Source organism: Planococcus citri, chromosome 3, assembly GCF_950023065.1.
Source record: "Planococcus citri chromosome 3, ihPlaCitr1.1, whole genome shotgun sequence".
Lineage (NCBI taxonomy): Eukaryota > Metazoa > Arthropoda > Insecta > Hemiptera > Pseudococcidae > Planococcus > Planococcus citri.
Genome location: NC_088679.1, coordinates 2,655,156 through 2,677,044, shown reverse-complemented (window position 1 = coordinate 2,677,044; position 21,889 = coordinate 2,655,156). Strand labels below are relative to the sequence as shown.

Sequence of the window (21,889 nt, the reverse complement as noted above, 5' to 3'; positions counted from 1 at the left end):
TTTCATAAAAGTGTAATATGATGGCTACTTATGATTGACTATTTTATTTTGTCGATGTTTTCGACTTTTCGTATTCATTAAATCGGTAAATTTGGGTACTTCCGCGCATTTTGATAAATTGGTAAATTTTTAAGTAATGTCTGGTAAATTACTGAGATAAATGTTGGTAAATTACTGGTGGATATTTAGAGCAAAGTCGGTTGATCTTGCGAACTGCGCAAGATGTTTTTTTTTTGCAAAACTACAAAATATCACTATTTTGGTCCAAAAAAACTTCTTCTCTGCCAAAACTACCAAAATCTCCTAATTTTGGCCAAAAGTAATTGCAAAATAGGAGAGTCTCGCTAATCTACAAAGATTTTTGAACAGTTTCCTTTTTTTTTCAAATTTGAAAATTATCCCGTTTGTCGCTAAATTTTCCAAAATTCATTTATTCTTGGTTAAAATGTCAAAAACCCTCTTTTTTCCCAATTTGTCGAAGTCCTATAATTTTTGCTGAAATTCCCAAGATGTGTTTTTTTTTTTTTTTTTTGGTGGCATCATTGACAGCTTTAGTGTTAGTCCGGCATATGACAATAGGAGTAATTGCACCCCCCCCCCCCCCCGCCGATCATCCGGGACAACTTTTTTCTTAAAGGGGACATCCTAAGGAATATCTTAGAGCAAACTTGCGAAAAAAAAGTTGGCCTTACTTACAAAATGGCGGCCATTTTGATTAACAGGTCAGCCGAAATCGCAGATTTTGCGTTTTAACATAGGACTTGCACGAACTTTTTCAAACTTTACAAAGGTAGATCGAACGATCATGCAAAAATTCATCACCTGTCAAAATTTCAAGTGCTATAGTGGGTTTTTCGATTTTTGGTGAATTTTTGAATACCGAATTTAGACCAAAAATATGAGGGGAAAAAATCAAAATTTTACCAAATTGACCAAGAAAGCTGAAATTTGGGATATACCCTATTTTTGACATGCCAAATTGATTGGAAACGGTTTCAACCCATTTTGAGCAGTTCTGAAGCCTCCAGAAGATTTTTGAAACTCGAAATTCCACAAAATTCCATCAAATTAGAGTTGTAAAGCTGAAATTTATTCTAAAAACTAATTTCAATACGCTACAAAGTACTGCTGGTGAATTTCAAGTCGTTTGAGAGCCTTCAGTGGCATTTTGAAAATTCCTGAAGCCTCCAGCAGATTTTTGAAAGTTTAAATTTTCACAAAATTTCATCAAATGTAGATGGAAAGCTAAAATTTACTCTACACTCCAATTTTAACCCCTTTTGAAGACGACTTCAGGTGGGTTCAAGTCATTTTAGAGCCTCCAGCGACTTTTTTGAAAATTACTGTAGCCTCCAGTAGATTTTTGAAACTCGAAATACCCACAAAATTCCATCAAATTGGAGTTGTAAAGCTGAAATTTATTCTAAAAACTAATTTCAATACGCTACGAAGTACTGCAGGTGAATTTCAAGTCGTTTTGGAGCCACCAGCGACTTTTTGAAAATTCCTGAAGCCTCCAGAAGATGTTTGAAAATCTAAATTTTCACAAAATTTCATGAAATGGAGATGGAAAGCTGAAATTTACTATACATTCCTATTTTAACCCCTTCTGAAGACGACTTCAGGTGGGTTCAATCATCACCTGTCAAAATTTCAAGCGCTACAGTGGGTTTTTCGATTTTTGGTGAATTTTTGAAAATCGAATTTTGGCCAAAAATGAGGGAAAAATCAAAATTTTATCAAATTGACCAAGAAAGCTGAAATTTGGGATATACCCTATTTTCGACATGCCAAATCGATTGAAAACGGTTTCAACCCGTTTTGAGCAGTTCTGGAGCCTCCAGCAGATTTTTGAAGCTTTAAATTTTCACAAAATTTTATTAAACCAAGATGGAGAGTCGAAATTCATTCTAAAAACTAATTTCAATACGCTACGAAGGTGACTGCTGGTGAATTTCAAGTCGTTTTGGAGCCTCCACCAACTTTTTAAAAGGTTGTATGGCGTTTTTTTGAAAAATTGAAATTTTCTAAAAGTAGCTGGAAGCTTCAAAACAATTTGAAACCACCATGTAGTCTGCGAAGTAAATCTCAGCTTGCCAACTCCATTTTGATGTAAATTTATGTTGGGGAAATTTCAAGTTTCAAAAATCTACTGGAGGCTCCAGTAATTTTAAAAAAAGTCGCAGGAGGCCCTAAAATGGCTTGAACCCACCTGAAGTCGTCTTCAGAGGGTGTAAAATTGGAGTGTAGAGTAAATTTCAGCTTTCCATCTCCATTTGATGAAATTTTGTGAAAAATTAAGTTTCAATAATCTGCTGGAGGCTTCAGGAATTTTCAAAAAGTCGCTGGAGGCTCCAAAATAACTTAAAATTCACCTGCAGTACTTCGTAGCGTATTAAAATTAGTTTTTTAGAATAAATTTCAGCTTTACAACTCCAATTTGATGGAATTTTGTGGAATTTCGAGTTTCAAAAATCTGCTGGAGGCTCCAGAACTGCTCAAAACGGGTTGAAACTGTTTTCAATCGATTTGGTATGTCGAAAATAGGGTCTATTCCAAATTTCAGCTTTCTTGATCAATTTGGTAAAATTTTGATATTTTCCCTCATTTTTAGCCTGAATTTGATTTTCATAAATTCACCAAAAATCGAAAAACCCACTTTAGCATTTGAAATTTTGACAGGTGATGAATTTTTGCATGATCTTTCGACCTACCTTTGTAAAGTTTGAAAAAGTTCGTGCAAGTCCTATGTTGAAACGCAAAATCTGCGATTTCGGCTGACCTGTCAATCAAAATGGCCGCCATTTTGTAAGTAAGGGCAACTTTTTTTTTGGCAAGTTTGCTCTAAAATGTTCCTTAGGATGTCCCCTTTAAGAAAAAAGTTGTCTCGGAGGATCGGCGGGGGGAGGGGGGTGCAATTGCTCCTATTGTCATATGCCGGACTATAATATGTATTTATCTACTTTTCTGTCAAAATTGCCCAAAATCCAGCTTTTTCCAGAACTGTGAAGAGAAAATTCGTTAATTTTTTTGTCAAAATTACGATGTTCCTTTTTTTGCAAATTGTCAAAAAGTCTCGCTTTTTCCCGTTTTTTTAAACAAACTTTCTAAATTTTCCATTTGCTCTCTTCTTTCAGAATTTTGATGATTTTTTTTCAGGAATTCTGATTCTTTTTGAATAAGTTTTTTTTTGGCTTGGATGGATCCCTTGACCTCGCCTCGCCGTTCATAAAAATTTGACGACATTTTCTGCTAAAAGTCAGAGAAAACTGATTGTTGGAGAGGTTTCCTTGTTAGTTTATTTCGAAGAATATCGGTCTACCTTTGATGTTTTCTTTATTTATTTTTTTGTAACTGATAACACTGTTCTTAGCTAATTTTTTCCCCCGATTTTTTTCTTCGAAGACAACAGTTGAATAACACCATTACCGGGATTTTTATTTTTCAAGGCGAAGGCCTGAAATAAATAGACTCCCCCGTATGATTAATTTTTTTTAAAAACCACGCTGTGCCGTGTATCCCCTCCACTTCTCTGTTTCGTTTCAATATGTGCTGTTTTAAAAATTAAACGAAGACTTCCTGCGCAAAATATTCGAACTATTAAAAATAAAATAAAAATGCGTATTTTTGAAACGATGCAAAACGTAAAGGGGCTTTTCTAACGAGGTCTAATTTTTTTATTATTAGGTAAATGAAATAATTTTAGTACACATATTTTTTAGGTACATGCATTACCAATTGACAAAAATTAACGCAACGGCGTAATTCGGTATAAATTATTATCAATTTAATTCGAACTTACGAAACGATTACATATACGAGGCGTATACAAACACGTATCTATGACTATATTATGCAGTAATATTCCCTGCGGAAATATGATTATAAGTCCCGGGTATATTGTGAGGTCAGAACGGACGTATTCGTAGGTACCGGTAGAGTGAAAATAGAACTTTTGGAATTATGTATTTATTTCGAAGCGATAATTTGAGCTAGCATAGGTCACAGTCAAAAGTCTACTCCGGCGAATATATTGGACTAATTTTTATGACCCTAATCTATCTGATTATTTACCTTTTCGTTTGCACTTGTAGTTCTACATCGAATGAACAAATTCATCTTATATTATGTACGTACTACCATGTGATAAAAAAAAACCTCTTATCACAAACGCATGATACATAATACGATGATATACATACACACTTGTTAATAATAATAATCTCAAAACATCGTAATAAACCGCATCCCATAAATGAATGATGCGATGCGACCGAACAAGTTGGCCAAATGTAGTATAGACCTACACATGGGTATTTGGCTGACTCTGTGGTGGTCTCTACGTCATCACAACAACGCCACTCGCCACTTTATAGTCAAGTCCAAAATGAGAATTTGTATCAAAAATGGATAATTTTTTTTTACTTTATTCTATTCGTATATCGGCGCGACGGAGCGAGAGAGAGAGAGAGAGAGGACGAGCAAAACGTAGTAAACATATTGTAACTCTCGGAGCAGCAATTGTGTAATTGTAATAAATTATTACCTACACCTACCTCTCGCCTCTCTCGATACGGGCCAAAAAATTGGCTTGTTTGGCATTTTGCGATATAATTCGAAAATCATTTAAAATTAGATGAAACGATTGTTCGATGATATTAGTCCGACGAACGTGTACTCGTCTCATTTCGATTCGTATGTTGTATTATTTGATGACGTCACTGAAAAAATTGTAAGTATATCGGGGTTAAGCTTTTTATTCATCATAAAGGTATACGTGATGATGCGATGATTTGGTACATATTATTTTCTTTTCGCTCGTTATGTTTTCGTTTTTTTTTTTGTGCTTTCAATTGAAACGTCTGAGTTGACGTTGATTAAATGAATCGCCTTATTGAGAGCTTCCTCATGTCGTAAAATTACTATGTGCTGATATTTTACGTATACGTCTTGTCTCCGTTTCCCGGAGACGCTCGTTCTTTTTTTCGTTGTGCCTCTCGGTAATAACTATATTATGCGATGTTTCTAAGTGCAAAGTTGTAAATGACATTTTCATCTCGTCACAGGTATCGACAGACCAGATTCAGTTCGCGCAGAGTCCGCCGAAGAGTGGTTTTCAAGCATGGAGATTGTAACGTCGTGCAAGGAAATGTCGCCAAGAGAAGAAGAAGATATTTGCAGGTAAATACGAGTTTCGATATCTTTCTTAGAGTAGTTCGTGGGCTATCTGAGAATACTCCAAATTGCCGAAGCTGTGCAGAATTGCTATTGCTTGCTAGGTATTGGCTTTGCGTTGAATCATTAATGATCTGTTTTTTTTTCCTGAGTGGGTAAAAATACTTACAATTGTGATAGAATTGTACGTATTATGTGTTTTGATCGTAAATATACGAGTACTAGTCCGGCATATGACAATAGGAGTAATTGCACCCCCCCTGTCCATCTTCCGGGACAACTTTTTTCTTAAAGGAGACATCCTAAGGAACATTTTAAAGCAAACTTGCCCAAAAAAAAGTTGGCCTTACTTACAAAATAGCGGCCATTTTGATTGACAGGTCAGACGAAATCGCAGATTTTGCGTTTCAACATAGGACTTGCACGAAATTTTTCAAACCTTACAAAGGTAGATCGAAAGATCAAGCAAAAATTTATCACCTTTCAAAATTTCAAGTGCTCAAGTGCGTTTTTCGATTTTTGGTGAATTTTTGAAAATCGAATTCAGGCCAAAAATAAGGGAAAAAATCAAAATTTTACCAAATTGATCAAGAAAGCTGAAATTTTGGATATACCCTGTTTTCGACATGCCAAATCGATAGGAAACGGGTTCAACTCGTTTTGAGCAGTTCTGGAGTCTCCAGCAGATTTTTTAAACTCGAAATTCCCACAAAATTCCATCAAATTGGAGTTGTAGAGCTAAAATTTATTCTAAAAACTAATTTCAATACGCTACGAAGTACTGCAGGTGAATTTCAAGTCGTTTTCGAGCCTCCAGCGACTTTTTGAAAGGTTGTATGGCGTTTTTTTGGAAAACTGAAATTTCCTTAAAAAAGTTGGAAGCTTCAAAACCATTTGAAACCCCCATGTAGTCTGCCAAGTAAATTTCAGCTTGCCAGCTACATTTGATAAATTAATGTTGGGGAAATTTCAAGTTTCAAAAATCTACTGAAGGCTCCAGTAATTTTCAAAAAAGTCGCTGGAGGCTCTAATATGACTTGAACCCACCTGAAGTCGTCTTCAGAGGGTGTTAAAATTGGAGTGTAGAGTAAATTTCAGCTTTCCATCTCCATTTGATGAAATTTTGTGAAAATTTAAAGTTTCAAAATTCTGCTGGAGGCTCCAGTAATTTTCAAAAAAGTCGCTGAAGGATCTAAAATGACTTGAACCCAGCTGAAGTCGTCTTCAGAGGTTGTTAAAATTGGAATGTAGAGTAAATTTAAGCTTTCCATCTCCATTTGTTGAAATTTTGTGAAAATTTAAGTTTCAAAATTCTGCTGGAGGCTTTAGGAATTTTCAAAAAGTCGCTGGAGGCTCCAAAACGACTTGAAATTCACCTGCAGTACTTCGCAGCGTATTAAAATTAGTTTTTAGAATAAATTTTAGCTCTACAACTCCAATTTGATGGAATTTTGTGTTTCAAAAATCTGCTGGAGGCTCCAGAACTGCTCAAAACGGGCTGAAACCGTTTTCAATCGATTTGGCATGTCGAAAATAGGGTATATCCCGAATTTCAGCTTTCTTGGTCAATTTGGTAAAATTTTGATTTTTTCCCTCATTCTTGGCATAAAATGGAATTTCAAAAATTCACCAAAAATCGAAAAACGCACTTAAGCACTTGAAATTTTGACAGGTGATAAATTTTTGCTTGATCTTCCGATCTACCTTTGTAAGGTTTGAAAAATTTCGTGCAAGTCCTATGTTGGAACGCAAAATCTGCAATTTTGGCTGACCTGTCAATCAAAATGGCCGCCATTTTGTGAGTGAGGCCAAATTTTGTTGTTGGCAAGTTTGCTTTAAAATGTTCCTTAGGATGTCCCCTTAAAGAAAAAAGTTGTCCCGGAGGATCGGTGAGGGGGGGGGGGTTCAATTACTTCTGTTGTCATATGCCGGACTAAAAGTATAGTGCCAGTTGGCTTTTATTTCTAAGTGAAAAGAGCTAACGAGATGAATGAAGCTGCGTTGAGTAGAGAAAAATAAAGGCTTTCAAAAGTGACCTTGAAAATTTCAGGCCCATTCACAGGGTGTTCACAAATTGAAAAACCGGTTTTTATTCGCCCAATGTATTCTACACACTAAGGCGACAAAAACGTGATATGAATTTTTTGAAACCGGTTCATTAATTTGCAACCAGTTGACAAACAATACCCAATTGCAGATGGAGAAAAAAGCTTGAAACAAAAGTGTTGTAGAGCGTGAAAAATTACACAATTCTGTCTAATCACATTTTGAAACCGGTTCATTGGTTCGCATTTAGCAACCAGTTTTTGACAATCACCTAAAAATTGGGGATGGAGAAAAAAACTTGAAACAAAAGTTGTAGAGCGTGAAAAATTAAACCATTTTCGCTAATCGGATTTTGAAACCGATTCATTAATTTGCAACCAGTTATCGAAAATTATTCAAAAATTGTATCTACATAGTGAAAAAATCTTGAAACAAAAGTTGTAGAGTGTAAAAAATAACACATTTCAGTCTAATCACCTTTTGAAACCGGTTCATTGGTTTGCATTTGGCAACCAGTTATTGACAATCACCTAAAAATTGAAGATATGGAGAAAAAAGTTGAGATCGTGAAAAATTGAACCATTTTTGCTGATTGGATTTTGAAAATGGTTAATCATTTTGCAACATGGCAACTTTTGATGGCTTTCTGCGATTTAATGAACCGGTTTCAAAATCTGATCAGAAAAAAATGGTTCAATTTTTCTTACTCTACAACTTTTGTCTCAAGCTTTTTTCTCATCACCAATTTTTAGGTGATTGTCAAAAACTGGTTGCTAAATGGGAACCAACAAACCGGTGTGAAAATGTGAACCAATGAACCGGTTTCAAAATGTGATCAGGCAGAATTGTGTAATTTTTCACGCTCTACTTTTGTTTCAAGGTTTTTTTCTCTATCTACAATTTTTTGAGAATTTTTTGTAAACTGTTTGCAAATTAATAAACTGGTTTCAAAAATCCATATCACGTTTATGTCGCCCTAAAGTGTAGAATACATCGCGCCAATAAAAACCAGTTTCAATTTTTTTGACCAAACCGGTTTTTCAATTTGTGGACACCCTGTGCATGGGCCTGAAATTCTCTACTCAACGCCGCTTCATTCATCTCGCTAGCTCTTTTAACTTAGAAATAAAAACCACCGGGCACTACTTTTGTGTCATACTGTAATTATCAAATGTTGAAATCTTTTTAAAGTGAAATAGTGCGTATTTTTAGGGGCTAAACCCTCACACAAGATAGGATATGAAATTAACCTAATGACTCGATTTGGTTTCCAGGATATTTTTACGACGTTGGTAGACGCTCAGTGGCGTTGGACGTTACTCGTATTCGCGCTGAATTTCATCCTCAGTTGGCTGGCCTTCGCTGTGATCTGGTGGCTAATCGTCGTATCTCACGGTGACTTCGAGAGCCGTCCAGAAAATACCTCCAATAAAACCGAACAATCGCCTAAGCCTACTCCATGCGTCGAAGGCGTAACATCGTTCACATCGTTGTTCCTGTTTAGTGTAGAAACGCAGCATACTATTGGTCAGTACGATGAACGATGAGTATCGACATTTCAAACTGAACTGGCGAATGGCAATTTATTTTTGGGGCTATTTTGTTTTTAGTGTAAAGGATTTTTCTGTGTGTACAGGATATGGTGCTAAACATATCACCGAAGAATGTCCCGAAGCTATATTTTTACTCTGTTTGCAAAGCATTTTTGGAGTGATGATTCAAGCGTTCATGGTTGGCATCGTGTTCGCCAAATTATCCAGACCGAAAAAAAGAACCCAAACGTTGCTGTTCAGTCGGAACGCGGTCATTTGCCAGAGGAATGGTCAACTTTGTCTCATGTTCAGAGTTGGTGATATGAGGAAGTCTCATATTATCGAAGCTCACGTTAGAGCGCAGCTGATCAAGAAAAAAGTAAGATTTTTTTTGATGTGTTAATGATAGCGATTTTCCTCCTCCTGATGTGAGAGAAATAGGATGGGTCGTATTCAAACTTTTTTCAAATTTTGGTGGAGCCAGGAAAAATTGTGGCTAAAGGGCGAAGGATCTCGATAAGACGTAGGAAAAATTTTGAATTTTTTGGTCAACGTTTGATCGTTATTCGGCTCTGGCTCAAAGTTCTGAAAATTTTTCCCCTGTGTCGAAAAAATTGAATTGAGCTTACTAATAGAGAGGAAAACAATTTAAAAAAATTAAAGTATTTGCAATTTTCAACATTTTTAAAATGTTGAGCTCATAGTGGGTAAGGAGGAGGAGGAGAGGGGGGGGGTGAAACTTTGAACGAAAATGGAAAAAAAATGCGAAAAATCGGAGAGCACAAGCCCAAAATTGGTCTGATTTGACATGGAATGGTCCTCCTTCAGTTTTTTGGATCGGCAACTCAACTTGCTTCCGCACAGTTCTGGTTTCTGTACCAATAGGCAAAATATTCGACACCTGTCTCAGAATACCCCGAATCTTGAGCTGAACGATTTATTTATGGTAGAAGGAGGGAAGAGGGATTCGTTGGTCAAGGTTTCACGAAATATGCTGTTGTTTTTCGAAAATTTCCTCAGTGATAGGACGTTTCAATCGAAGGGTTTTAAATTCAATTTTTACTGTAATTTCGAAAGAGCTACTTGACAGTAATTTTTTTGAAAAGTAAAAAAGAATGAAAAAAGCATTTGTATGAAATTTTTTACTCCTTCCTGAAAAATTCATTATCTATAAAAAATCATTTTAAAAAATTCTTTAGGTATCGAAATACCTATATTAAAGTTGATAAAATTGGTCTAAAATGTTGAAATGAATTATTTTTCAAGATCCGAGCTAAAAATAAAGTTTTCCCCCCTCAATTTCAAGTCCATATTTTTAAACGAAAAATGAACAATTTTGATGAGATGAAGCTCTTATGGAAGTGCTCAGACTTGGAATTCTCGAGTTTTCATTACTCTTCTGCCTTTCAATAATGGAAACCCGAACTCGAAATGTCTCGGATCATTATTTTTTGACTACTAATTTAATCCCTTTCCTCCTCCTGAATAATGGGAACCAAAATTTTCCAAAAAAGTTCGTTTTTACTCGAAATTTCTAAAAAAAAAAAAAAAACAAGACAAATTGTTAGAGCGCCGGTGTTGAAATCCAAATCGCCAAAATAATAAATTGAAACTGAATCATTCGCGAACGAAATAATTGATTCCCCAGTAAACTGATTCGCAAATCACCGCTTGGTACTGTAAATAAATTCGAATAGTTTACGAATGATTTCTTTAATCAAAAATAAATCATTCGTGAAAGTAACAAAAGATTATCCTAAAAATTATCATTTGAATTATTTTGGATTGAAAAAATTTACAGTTGAACCGATTCGAGTAGTTCGTAAACGATTTTTTTAATTATTAAAAATGAATTATTCACGAACTAGCTAAACCACTATTTTCACAGTGATCCAAAAGTAATCACTGAGGGGAGGGAGGGGGACGAGTTTCAAAGAAAATGATGCATTCACAAAAAAGTTTTCAAGAGCCAAAAAAAGTGTACATATTTTTTCAATTATTGGAAGATATTTTTAGGTTCAAAAATTTTCAGGGTTTTCTTTTTCTTTATTTTTATTCTTGGTTTCGTTTTTTCGTTTGAAAGAAGAATTATTGAAAAAAATATTTTCATTTGTTCAATTTGTAACTTGTGTTGCATTTTTTTTTTTTTTTGGAAATTTCAAAAAGTCATTTTTTTATTGATTTTTCAATAAGTATTTTTAATTTTTTTGTTTGTAAATTGATATTTTTTAAAGCTGTTTCTTCAAATGTGTCAATTCTTTGGTTTTTTTAAAATCATTTTTTTACGTTTTTTTGCCATTTTGAACTTTTTGGCTATATTTTTTAATTTTTTCGAGCAATAAAACATGTTTGAAATCTTTGGCTTTGTTATGATCATAAATACATTTCGTATTTTTCTCGAGCTTCTTTGTTATTTTCTATGATTTTCGTCTCGTCTTCTCTCATCGATACCAGCAACAGCTTAATATTTTTTTGTACATGTAGGTTTTTTTGAGATGGTATTGCTCTGAAATTGCTCAATTTTTCTTATATTTCCATGAAATCAATATTTTCAATTTTATCTATTTATTTATTTTTTGTTTCTCAATGACTTTGTCTTTTTTTCCGAGCAATGCAAACCGAAAATTCGGTTTTTTTCCTAATTTTTTGGTTCATTTTTAAAGATATTATTTTTTTTTTGAAGTTCGGCTTTTTAAATTTTTTTGGTATGTTTTATAACGTTTCAAAATTTCAACATTTTAATAACACACGTGTCATGTTTATTTTTATGAACTTTTTTTGATATTATTTGTGTGAACTTTCCCCTCTCCCTCCCTTTTAGTCTATTTGACCTAACATTCATTCAGATCAATTTTTTGTTTTTTTTGACATTTTTTGTTTTTAAATAAAATTTTATTCTTTGTGTCTCAACAAAATATTTTGAATATTTTTGGTTTTCATTTCGATTGCTGGAAGCTTCCAAAGTCTTCATCAATTTTTAGAGAATATCAAAATATGTGAGCAATTTTTTATTCAATTTTTTCAATTTCATGTTCGAGTTTAAAATATTTTTCAGTTTAACATTTTTGGAATTGTTCTAACTTTTAAAAAAAGTGATTTTATTGTTTATTTCACGCCCTTGATGCATATTTACATATAATTTGATGCATCGACGTGAGATTGTTTGCGTATACTTACTTATCTGACAGTGAATCTTTAAAACATCCTACTGAGGAAGGGATCTGCAACTGTATAAATAATAGCGTACTCGCATAAGTCACACTCACGTGTGCGAAACCGATACCAGTTACCAGTCGTTAATCAAAACCTATGATCGATTCGCAGGTCACCAAAGAAGGAGAAATCCTTCCATTTTTCCAGCACGAAATGAAAGTAGGAGGAGACGGCGCCGAAGACCGTATATTTTTCATCTGGCCGACGACGATCGTTCATAAAATCACACCGTCATCGCCCCTATATAAATTATCGGCAGCCGATATGCTTCAAGATAGATTCGAAATAGTGGTCATTCTAGAAGGTAACGATGAGCTTATAGTATACACAGTGTATCTAAGAGTAGATGCAATTTGCGTTTTTGTTTTCTTGTTTTTTTTTTTTTTTTTTTATTTTTATTTTATTATGTACATATTAATTTATTTCGGCTAAATCAAATCCAACGGTATATTTTAATGCGGGTTTTGCGATGTCTGTCTGTCTGTCTGTGTACTCTGTAGGTGTAATCGAATCGACCGGAATGACTACTCAGGCTCGTTCATCGTACCTGCCGAATGAAATCTTGTGGGGCCATCGGTTCGCGAATCTAGTCTCATTCAAGAAAGAAACCGGTGAACATGAAGTCGACTATAGTCAGTTCAACAATACGTACGAAGTCGATACGCCATTATGCAGCGCTTACAGCCTAGATTTACTCCTCTCCGGCCAACAGTCGCTCGGTATGTATGGAATTACCTACTCGTACTCGCGTACTTTTACATATTGTGGAAATCAACTACGTCTACACCAGGCTAACTTATCAGCTGGTTATTTACAAGTAGCGGCTATTCGCTATATTTACATGTTTAATCAGCGCGTAATTTACTCATACGACTATTACGAAATCTTCGGTTCAGTTTTCTTATCACCTGTAGGTAGGTATATGAGCCATCGAGGCTCGAGGCTTGTGCAAAATATGTATATTTTTTCACGCAATGTTTACCCTTTGGTGTATTTATACGTAGCTTACAAGTATAAGTAGGTATGTATAGGTCTAGGTACGAGTATATTTTAAACATCTCGTGTGCTGCTCATATTTTGTGTATTTAATTACCAATATTATACTATACATCTACGATGCTTTGACACAAACAGATGGAAACAATTTGGACGTTCCTTCGACGGAGAGTGCTTGCTCCAACGAATGCCCCCCGCTCACTCCCAGTAACTCGGTCGAGCAGATCAAACTACCCAATGACAGTATTATTATAACGTTGCAACCAGCTTCCGAAGCTCTGATCAAGGATCCGGATATTATTCCTGGACCAGAATCGAATATTTAGTCGTAAATTGGTGAGTTTGTTTCATTTATGTACCTATCTGTGATGTGACATTGGTTGTTATTTTTTTCTCCCTACCTACATATTTCGTTATTGTGTAATATTCGTTTTTATACGTAGTTTTATCGATGACGTTTTAGAGTGAAGATACCTAGATAAATGCGTAGTTTTAATTGCTAGAAAAGTTAGGTGCGTCATTTAACATAGTACACTCTTTACATTTAAGGAATCTTATTAATGAGGGAGCCACTCGAGGTATTCGGTCACAATTTTTTTTTAATGTTGGATTTTTAGAAACAGCACGTCCCAAACGATTCAAAATTGATATTTATTCCTACTGTTAGAACGCTGAAATCTGGTCTGTACACTATTTTTTCATTACCTAAATTAACTGGGGATGGTTTCTTGCTGTTCTGGAGCCTCTATTTATGGTGGATTTGTCGAGTTCTCAGTTTTGAAAAAATTCTAATGAAAAGGGCTAAAATGAAATTCAGCACTTATAAACTCGAATACATCGTCTTTGTCACCCTTTAGACCGATTTTGATGCCTATTTCCAAAATTTTAACCAGGATTTGCAGATTTAAAAATTTTAATTTTTGAGAAAAAAAATGAAAAATTTTTTTTTTGACCGTTTAAATTGATTATCTTGGCGGTTTTTAGTTTTTCAGAAGTCTCCAGCTTATTTTTGTTTGTTCCAAAGCTGGAAAAATTTTTACAAAAATTTAAATAAGAAAAAAGTCGAGATATTCGTTGTTTACGAATGTATCAACTAGAACTACGGAAAATCTTAATCGAAAGAATTAGATGGTTTGAAGAGTGAAAAAAAAACAATTTTAATGACTGAAATTTCGATTTATCGAAGATATAAGAAGAACGGGTCAGATTGAGAGGGGGGGAGCAAACGTTTTAAAATGTTGAAAATATTGTGTTTTTTACATTTTTGATCATGTTATTAACACGTTGACTCTTGAACAACCTTAACAGGGTTACCAAGTTCTGGGCCCCATAATTTTCAAAAACTACGAAAATTCGCTCAATTTTATGAATTGAAATTGATACCAGAATTTGGGGCATGAGAGACTTGGAATGTGCTGGGGGTGGAGGGTTTGGAGAAGAGGGTTCAAGTGCTCTAGAATTTTTCTCTTTCTTGTCTCACCGTGACTTGGGTTCCAAATCTCCCTACTGTTTCTTGTAGATTATCATCTTGATTCGTTACTCGAAAAAATTTTACAATAAAAATTTAATTTGACAGAAATCTCCTTAAAAATAAAGTCTCGTGAAATCACCTTTTTTTTTTACCAAAATAGTCAATTTGTTGCCAAAACTGCGAAAAATTTTTGCTGAACCCTCCTCCTCTGGATTCGTAGCTACTGTCAAGATTCTGATCATCAGGGTGACTTTTATTTGCACTCGCGGATTTTTTTTTTGCTCCCACTCCACAAAATTGGTTAGTTCTTATGAGAAAGAAAATCCGTGAAATTTTTAGTCCCTCAACTAAAAATTTAATGAATTCCAATTTATCCAAAAATTTTACATTTTTGCAACCGAATTTCTCCGAATTTCTGTAATGATTTCCTTTTCAAGAGTAGGTAATCCTTCCTCGGTCCTTCATACAATACTTGTCCTCTTATAATAGAGGCCCTTTCTCTCCTATCTGGGAAAAAATAAAAAATAATTTGAAAAAGTGAGCTCTATGAAATCTGGACTCGAAGAGTTTCTTTCTGAAATGAAAAATTTTCAAAAATTGTTTACAGACATCAATTTTTTTTAAATTTCCAACTGGACTAGAGGCTGGAGCTTTATACTTACGAGAGATATTAAAATTGTTAGGGAAACCGAGGAAATAGTTTGAGGATTCTGATCAGAAATGATAAATTTCAAAAAACTTTAAACAGATTTCTGCTTTTCATTTTTTTTTCAAGTAAGTACCTAGATAGGAAATGAACTTTGACCGAAAAACGAAAAATGTTGCTCAAATTGTACTTTTTTAATTTTTATTGTTTTTTTTTTTTGTAACAGAGGGGTTGGCTCTTGATACGACTTTTTTCGCGGACTGAGAAGACAAATCAAAAAAATGAGTACCAGTACTTAGTTCTTTCCTCGTAAAATCTAATAACTTCAGAGAGAGTGGAAGCTTTGGGAGCGCGAAGTGGTGAAACTTCAAAGCAAGAATCACCTCAAGTCTTCACTCTTGAACATTAAATTTTTACTCGTAAATTTTTTTGAAATGAAACTATTTTACTGAAATGGGGGGGCGGGGAGGGAGTAATGGAATCCAAACTTTCCAAATTAGAGCCATCTTGACTCCCCAAATTTTACTTTCATGAGCACCTTATGTACCTCAATAATTGATTTAAATTTATGGGTTTTTCGTGTTTTGGAGGGAGGGGGGTTAAATATGCAGAGGCTTCAAAGTAGATTATCACGATGAGAAATCGATTTGGAAAGTCGAAAATAGATTTTGAACTCAGTTTTTGCGTTATAATACACTATGTTTTATCTAATTTTTGATAAATTTTTAAAAATTTGTTAGTTTTAAAAGTGAATTTGGGTATGTGCTTTCCCTTTCCGAAAATCATATATTTTTCCTTCTCTTGAAAAACCTTTCAATTAAAAGGAATGAAAAAGGAAAGAAAAAAAGAAAAGAAATGCGATTTTGAAATTATTGCAGTAGGTATTTTTTTGTAGAATTTTAAATATTTCATTGTTCGAATTGAAGGCTGCATTAATTAATTGTTTTTCACTACGAGTATGTTGAAAGGACGGGAGAGGGGGGTGGGGTTGGTTGACGATTTCGTTTTTCTGTAGCTTTTTTTCTTTCTATTTTTTTTTTTTTTTTTTTTTTTTTTCGTCTATTTGTTATCTACTACTTAATCTGAGTATTTGAGATTTTGTAGCATTGTCCATCTTATTGTTTTTTTTTGTTTTTTTTTCGTTTATTTTTTATCTACTTACTAATCTGAGTATTCGAGATTTTGTACCATTGTCCATTTTATTGCTTTTTTTATTGTTTTTTTTTTTAAATTATTTATAGGTAGCTCAAATTAAAACGTACTGCTCTCAATCCTAGAAGCTTTTTGATTTTTATAGGAGGAGTCATGAAAATATTTTTTTTTCTATTGTAAATGACATGTTAATCCAATGTACTCGTTTTAAATCTATTTTTTCAAAAATTGCTTTCAAAATTTATAAACTTCTTGTTCATTGAAGTATAAAATTTAGCATTGATACGTATAAAAAAATCGTTCGAAACATCTTTTTTTTCATCAGAATCACCTCTTGTCCCCTCTCCTTGAAATACCTACGAGATGATATAAATTCTCGAACACTCGAAAACCTACGCTTTCGTATCTAATCTCGCAGAAGTCCTCAACGAGAAGTGTATTAAACCTTCAGTCTCAGTCATATCATCGTAGGTAGGTATTCCGTTGACTATAATGAATGATTTGTAAACGTATAATTTTCACTTATTAACGAGCGGTGCGTGTATAAAGGAAATGTGTATGGCGAAACCAATTAAAAATTTCGTAGCTTCATTAGGAATTATGTATTACATACGTAGACGTACGCAGGTCAGCATCATCATCGTCGCGTTGTTGTGGTCGTACTATGTACAATATGCCTTCAGTTCTCACTGTCAGCAATACAGCGTACATTCTCGTATTCATTTTTAATATTGTATTCTTCCTATACCTCATTTGAAGATGGTCACGGTCGCGTTTGGATTTCCATAAAATTAGATACGTAAAATCGATGATGTGTGATTAGGAGATTATTTTGTTTTTTTTTTCAAAATGTGTCAAAATTTCGCGAGTATTGAGTAGGTATTCACGACGAGTGACGACGAGGTTTTTGATCGTGGTTTCGTGGTGTAAATTAGCGTCGATCGGTTAATTAATTGAGTAATGTAATTACTTACCCGAACTGCAGACCTACCTGAAACGTAATCGCAACTCGTAATACGTGTTTCTATACTGCTGAACTATATTTTAGGTTTAAAACAACTCCAACACTGGTTCAGTGATTGGTAAAGTTGGTCGATGTGGCGCCAACTGTGTGTTATACGTATACGAGTACCTTCGTAATGCCATATGCAGTGCTCGTACAGGTGGTTTTTATTTTACCTTTACTCGATTACCATAATATGGCGATTACCTACGTTAACGACCACTGATCGTTGGTCTCTCTGTCTGTCTGTCTCTGTAGTATTTATTTATGTATTCTAGGTTTAGGTATAGGTATAGGTACCTCACGTTATGTAGTATTTTCTGCTGTTTCCACCTACTTAATATGTATTCGCCGGTCATAACTCACATCCTGGCTAGTTGATGCGCATCGTAGTTAATCTTCGACGTGTGCTACGCTTACGTTCGGTTGTTGTAATACGATTGTAGTATAATGTAGTTAAATATGTGCAAGTGCATGTTTCACGTTACCTCTTTCAAGTCGCACACAGTTACCGTACCTGTGCCGCGTTTGTTATCAGTATCTTGATGAGTTGTGATAACGTGTTTATAAGTCGTTTCACCTGTGTTGGTGGGTGCTTTGTTCGCGAGTGAATCGATCATGATGATGATGATGGTGATGATGTATCTTTGAGGTGAGTTGATTGCGTCGTAGATGATAATGGTATGGTTGGATGACAATTTGTTCGATGAAATTTTGAAGGCGGTGGTCTCAGACTTTGTTTATTTCAATCAATTGTGCCCCCCCCCATCTCTTATTTATCAATTTTGATCGATGGAGAGCTTCAAATTTTTTTCTTGAAATATTGTCGAGAGTTTTTATTTTATTTTATTTTTCTGAATTGAGTGTGCTCGAATTTGTGCATACTTGATAAGGGTATACCTTAATTGCACAAATTTTGATTTTTACTAAAAATTGACATTTTGGCCATAAATTGCGAAAATTCTCACCAGGGTGTTGACCAGAAATCACTACCTTTTTACTACTTTTCAAAAAAAAATCACTCCCTTCCAACATATTTTCAACCCCCCCCCTCCCCTCCATCGCAGATCAATTTTGTGGCAAAAAGCGAATGATAATTTTAGCAAAAAACAGAACTTATTATTGACAAAAAACTGTACTTTTTCGCAATATTTGTCAGAAAAGGGAGTCAATGAGAGACTTTTTTCAATTTTTCGATTAAAAAGCGATACTTTTGGTTGTTTTTTTTAAAAATTGACTTTTTGAAATTTTTCGAGAACAACGACAATTTTAAGCAAGTAGCGAGACTACTTATTTGGCAATGGAAGTTCAAAGTTAAGCGTGTTTTGAAAGCTCAGTTTCAGAAACTTGCCAATTTTGAAGCATTAATAATTTGAAAATGGGGGGGGGGTCCAGAAAGCATACATTTTTATGCTATTGATAACTATGAACTTTTCGTGATGGAATTTGAAAAACCTTGAGGGGGGGAGGGCTCTTCCAAAACTCAAAATTTTAGTCGTGTGACAATTCGTTCGATATGTTTTCGAGAATTTCCAAATTCCAATACGAATATAGGCTCATTATTTCGATTTAACCCCTTAACATTTTTTTAGAAATTGAAAAAATCGCGTGACATAATTTTTGAGAGCTCTAAATATTCGTACAATTGTCAGCTGTTTTTCTTTTAAGCTTCCAGAAAATTTAAAAAATCGTGGGGCATGTTCTTGAGTTATTAAGATTTCAGTAAACTTACGAGAAAAAAAAATGGGTTAAATGGGAGCACTCGGCTCAAAACTAAGCTGATTTAACATGGAACTGTGGAAGGGAATTAGAGAGACTCTTAATTTAAAAGTTGGAAATTTCATCGTCCCAACAGTTAGTTAAATTGCTTCATTTTATTAGTTACCAGAATTTTTCATAGTAAGCAGATACTCCGATTGCTTCTGAAGTGTCAGGATCTCGAGACAGACTGATTGGGAGGGGTGAGGGGGAGAGAGAGGGGTGGTTCAATGGCCAAAAAACCAAAGATGTATATTTGTATTACAGTAGTTTTTGAATATTTTGACATCACACTGACTTCTTCGACAAAAGAAAACTGAAAAAAAAACTTCAATGAACAATTTTGACCTCAAAAGATCTAACAATAAGTAAGGTATTTGAGGGAAATTTGAAAGCATCAAAATTTTTAAGAACACCGAAAATTCACAATGATTCGACTATTAACCTCGACTGAAAAATAATGGAATAGATAATTTGACGACAGTGGCAACATTTGAGACTCACTGCGAGTTGAAAATTTAAGAAGCTTCCTTCGCGACAATATTGTTGAAGTGTTTTAAAAAAAAATCGGATCCGTTGGCCTTGATTTTTTTCAATTTCGTACCAAATTTCGAGTCAGTTTTATTTTATGTTTAGATTATTCTAAAAATCTAAAGAAATAGACTCCTGCAACAGAAATTTTGCCGGGCACATTTTGAGATTTGAGATTTTTTAAAAAAATATCATAAAAGTGACTCACTCAAGTCAGCACACACCATTTTTACAACGTCGATTTCTGGAATTTTTCTCCTGCAATTTCATAATTGAAAATTTGGAAAATAGACGGTTCTGAACGGCCAGAAATTGATTTTGAAACATAGGAGAGTAATTTCAGTCACATACACTGAACGCATTTCAAAGAGCTCAAGTTTATTTCGAGCGATTTTATTGAATTTTTGGAAAACTGGAATTTCCAAAATATCTGCAGGACTCAAGGACTGCCGGAGGCTCCAGAACTGCTCAAAACGGCTCGATTAATTTATAGAGTTAGAAATGGGCTTAACACCAAATTCCAATTTTTTAGGTCAATTAGATGAAATGTCGATTTTCTATCATTTTTGGTCTGAAAATATTTAATCCTTAAACATTTACTAAAAATCGAAAAATGCACACTTAAGCATTTAAAAATTTGACTGGTGATTGTATTTTTGCAAAATCTTTCGATTTAATACCTTCATCTTGGTTGAAAAAATTTTCTGAAGATTGGCTTACCCATCTTGAAAGGTCGGAAATCAATTTAAGCCTTGAATGTAAAAAAAAAATTCCTAAAATCCTCTCACTCATCAACCCCCTCCCTCCACACAGCATCCAGATCAATTTTCCAAACACGTATACTCGACATTCCGTGTATTAAATATTATAATTCCTCATTATTCATCAATTTACAGTTCACCAATTCCAATTACCGCTGTGAAATTCATTTATAATAATATGCAAATACCACGAAATCGAATCGAATCACCTTGCGTACAATGAAACCGCAGAATCGTCCGAATAGTCAACGTAAGAGGTGGGCAATCCCAACTATATACTCGTAGGTACCTACCTACGTAAGCGTATATATTTGTATGCGAAAATTTGCACGCCTTAATCATCCTCCTAGTACCCGTTTAGTTTAGTTTAGTTTAATCGGCGGCTAACTGGCTAGATTAATTCATTAACTTGCAGAATTACTAATGAAACCGAATAACTAAGGCCCTAAAAGCATATTGCAAATTAAATGATACCGACTATATACTCGTAACACGAGTACATCTAAATACGTACCAATGTAGGTATAAAATCGCCATAATAGCTCGCTTTAATTACGCGAATAAACTGAAGCTGCGTACACACAGAGACAGAGACATGAGGGAGTAGAGTGAGTAAGAGAGAGAGAGAGGAGGTGTAAGAAATTCGTATCACGAGATGAGAAACATACCTACTCGTGTATTCGCAGTTATACGTATCAATTCATCTGTAAGAAGGTAGGCTATAATTCTATAATAATAATAATTCAAGTTCCAAGAATATAGGACTTAAATCATCTCCCAGGGCTAAAATTTTTTCGCTGTTGGGTCGATGTTAGTTCGCACTTCGCACCATATGAGCTGTGTTTCGTTTCGTGATATCGACTAGTAAATCACAACACGTATCTACTCGTAGTACCATAGCTGAATATACCTACGAGTAGATAGATAGATATTTCGCTATAGGTTCCTGGTATTTGTCATTTTTATCGCATTTATTATATTCCTATGGGGCAAAATTTTCCACACTAATAAAATCGCAACTTAGGTGGTTCGCAATAGATTTACACTTGGACTACTTTATCAGTTGCGTGAACTTGGACTTATACTCGTATAATAGAAGATAAGGTAAACGACAACGTGTGATTTATGTAGGCGAAAATAATAAAAAAAAAAAAAAAGTACCAGGTGTACCTAGACCTATAATACTCAGAACTAATAAGTACATACATCGAAGTAAGTTCATAAAAAATAAGTCAGTACATTCGAACACCCAGTTGAATTCTTTTTTTTTATTTTTTTAAAAAAAGATATATCATTCGATTATATGAGGGGGGGGGGTACTCTGACATCACTAGATCGGAAGATCATGCAAAAATTTTGTTCAAAATCACTACTTTCACTACCTACATCCTGCTCACTTCTTTGCCAAAGAATTGCCCAAATGTTTTTAAGTAGTGCAACTTTTTGAAATGAGAAACAAACACATTTTCAAAAATATCTGTCTGTAATGTTTACATTTACATCCCTCCTCACCAGGACATAACAGAATATGAATTAGATCAACTTTTTGCCCAAATACCAAAACCTTATATTGTTGTAGGGGATTTTAATGCCCACTCCAAAACT

General features: G+C 34.4%; 1 protein-coding gene across 5 annotated transcripts in view; it reads left to right on the top strand.

The window, feature by feature from the left end:
* LOC135841258 (G protein-activated inward rectifier potassium channel 3-like) overlaps nucleotides 1-21,889 on the top strand; it is a 46,182-nt gene that overhangs the window by 18,616 nt on the left and 5,677 nt on the right. For 4 of the 5 annotated variants that reach the window (XM_065358130.1, XM_065358132.1, XM_065358135.1 and 1 more), the window contains 6 exons: nucleotides 5,067-5,181; nucleotides 8,496-8,748; nucleotides 8,858-9,132; nucleotides 12,078-12,270; nucleotides 12,467-12,685; nucleotides 13,101-13,298. In XM_065358130.1, the coding sequence (XP_065214202.1) occupies nucleotides 5,067-5,181; nucleotides 8,496-8,748; nucleotides 8,858-9,132; nucleotides 12,078-12,270; nucleotides 12,467-12,685; nucleotides 13,101-13,288 (1,243 nt within the window). In that variant the 3' untranslated portion in view covers nucleotides 13,289-13,298. Of the gene's footprint in view, nucleotides 1-4,596; nucleotides 4,733-5,066; nucleotides 5,182-8,495; nucleotides 8,749-8,857; nucleotides 9,133-12,077; nucleotides 12,271-12,466; nucleotides 12,686-13,100; nucleotides 13,299-21,889 lie in introns of those variants that run through there. The other variant, XM_065358131.1, reaches the window with a different exon arrangement.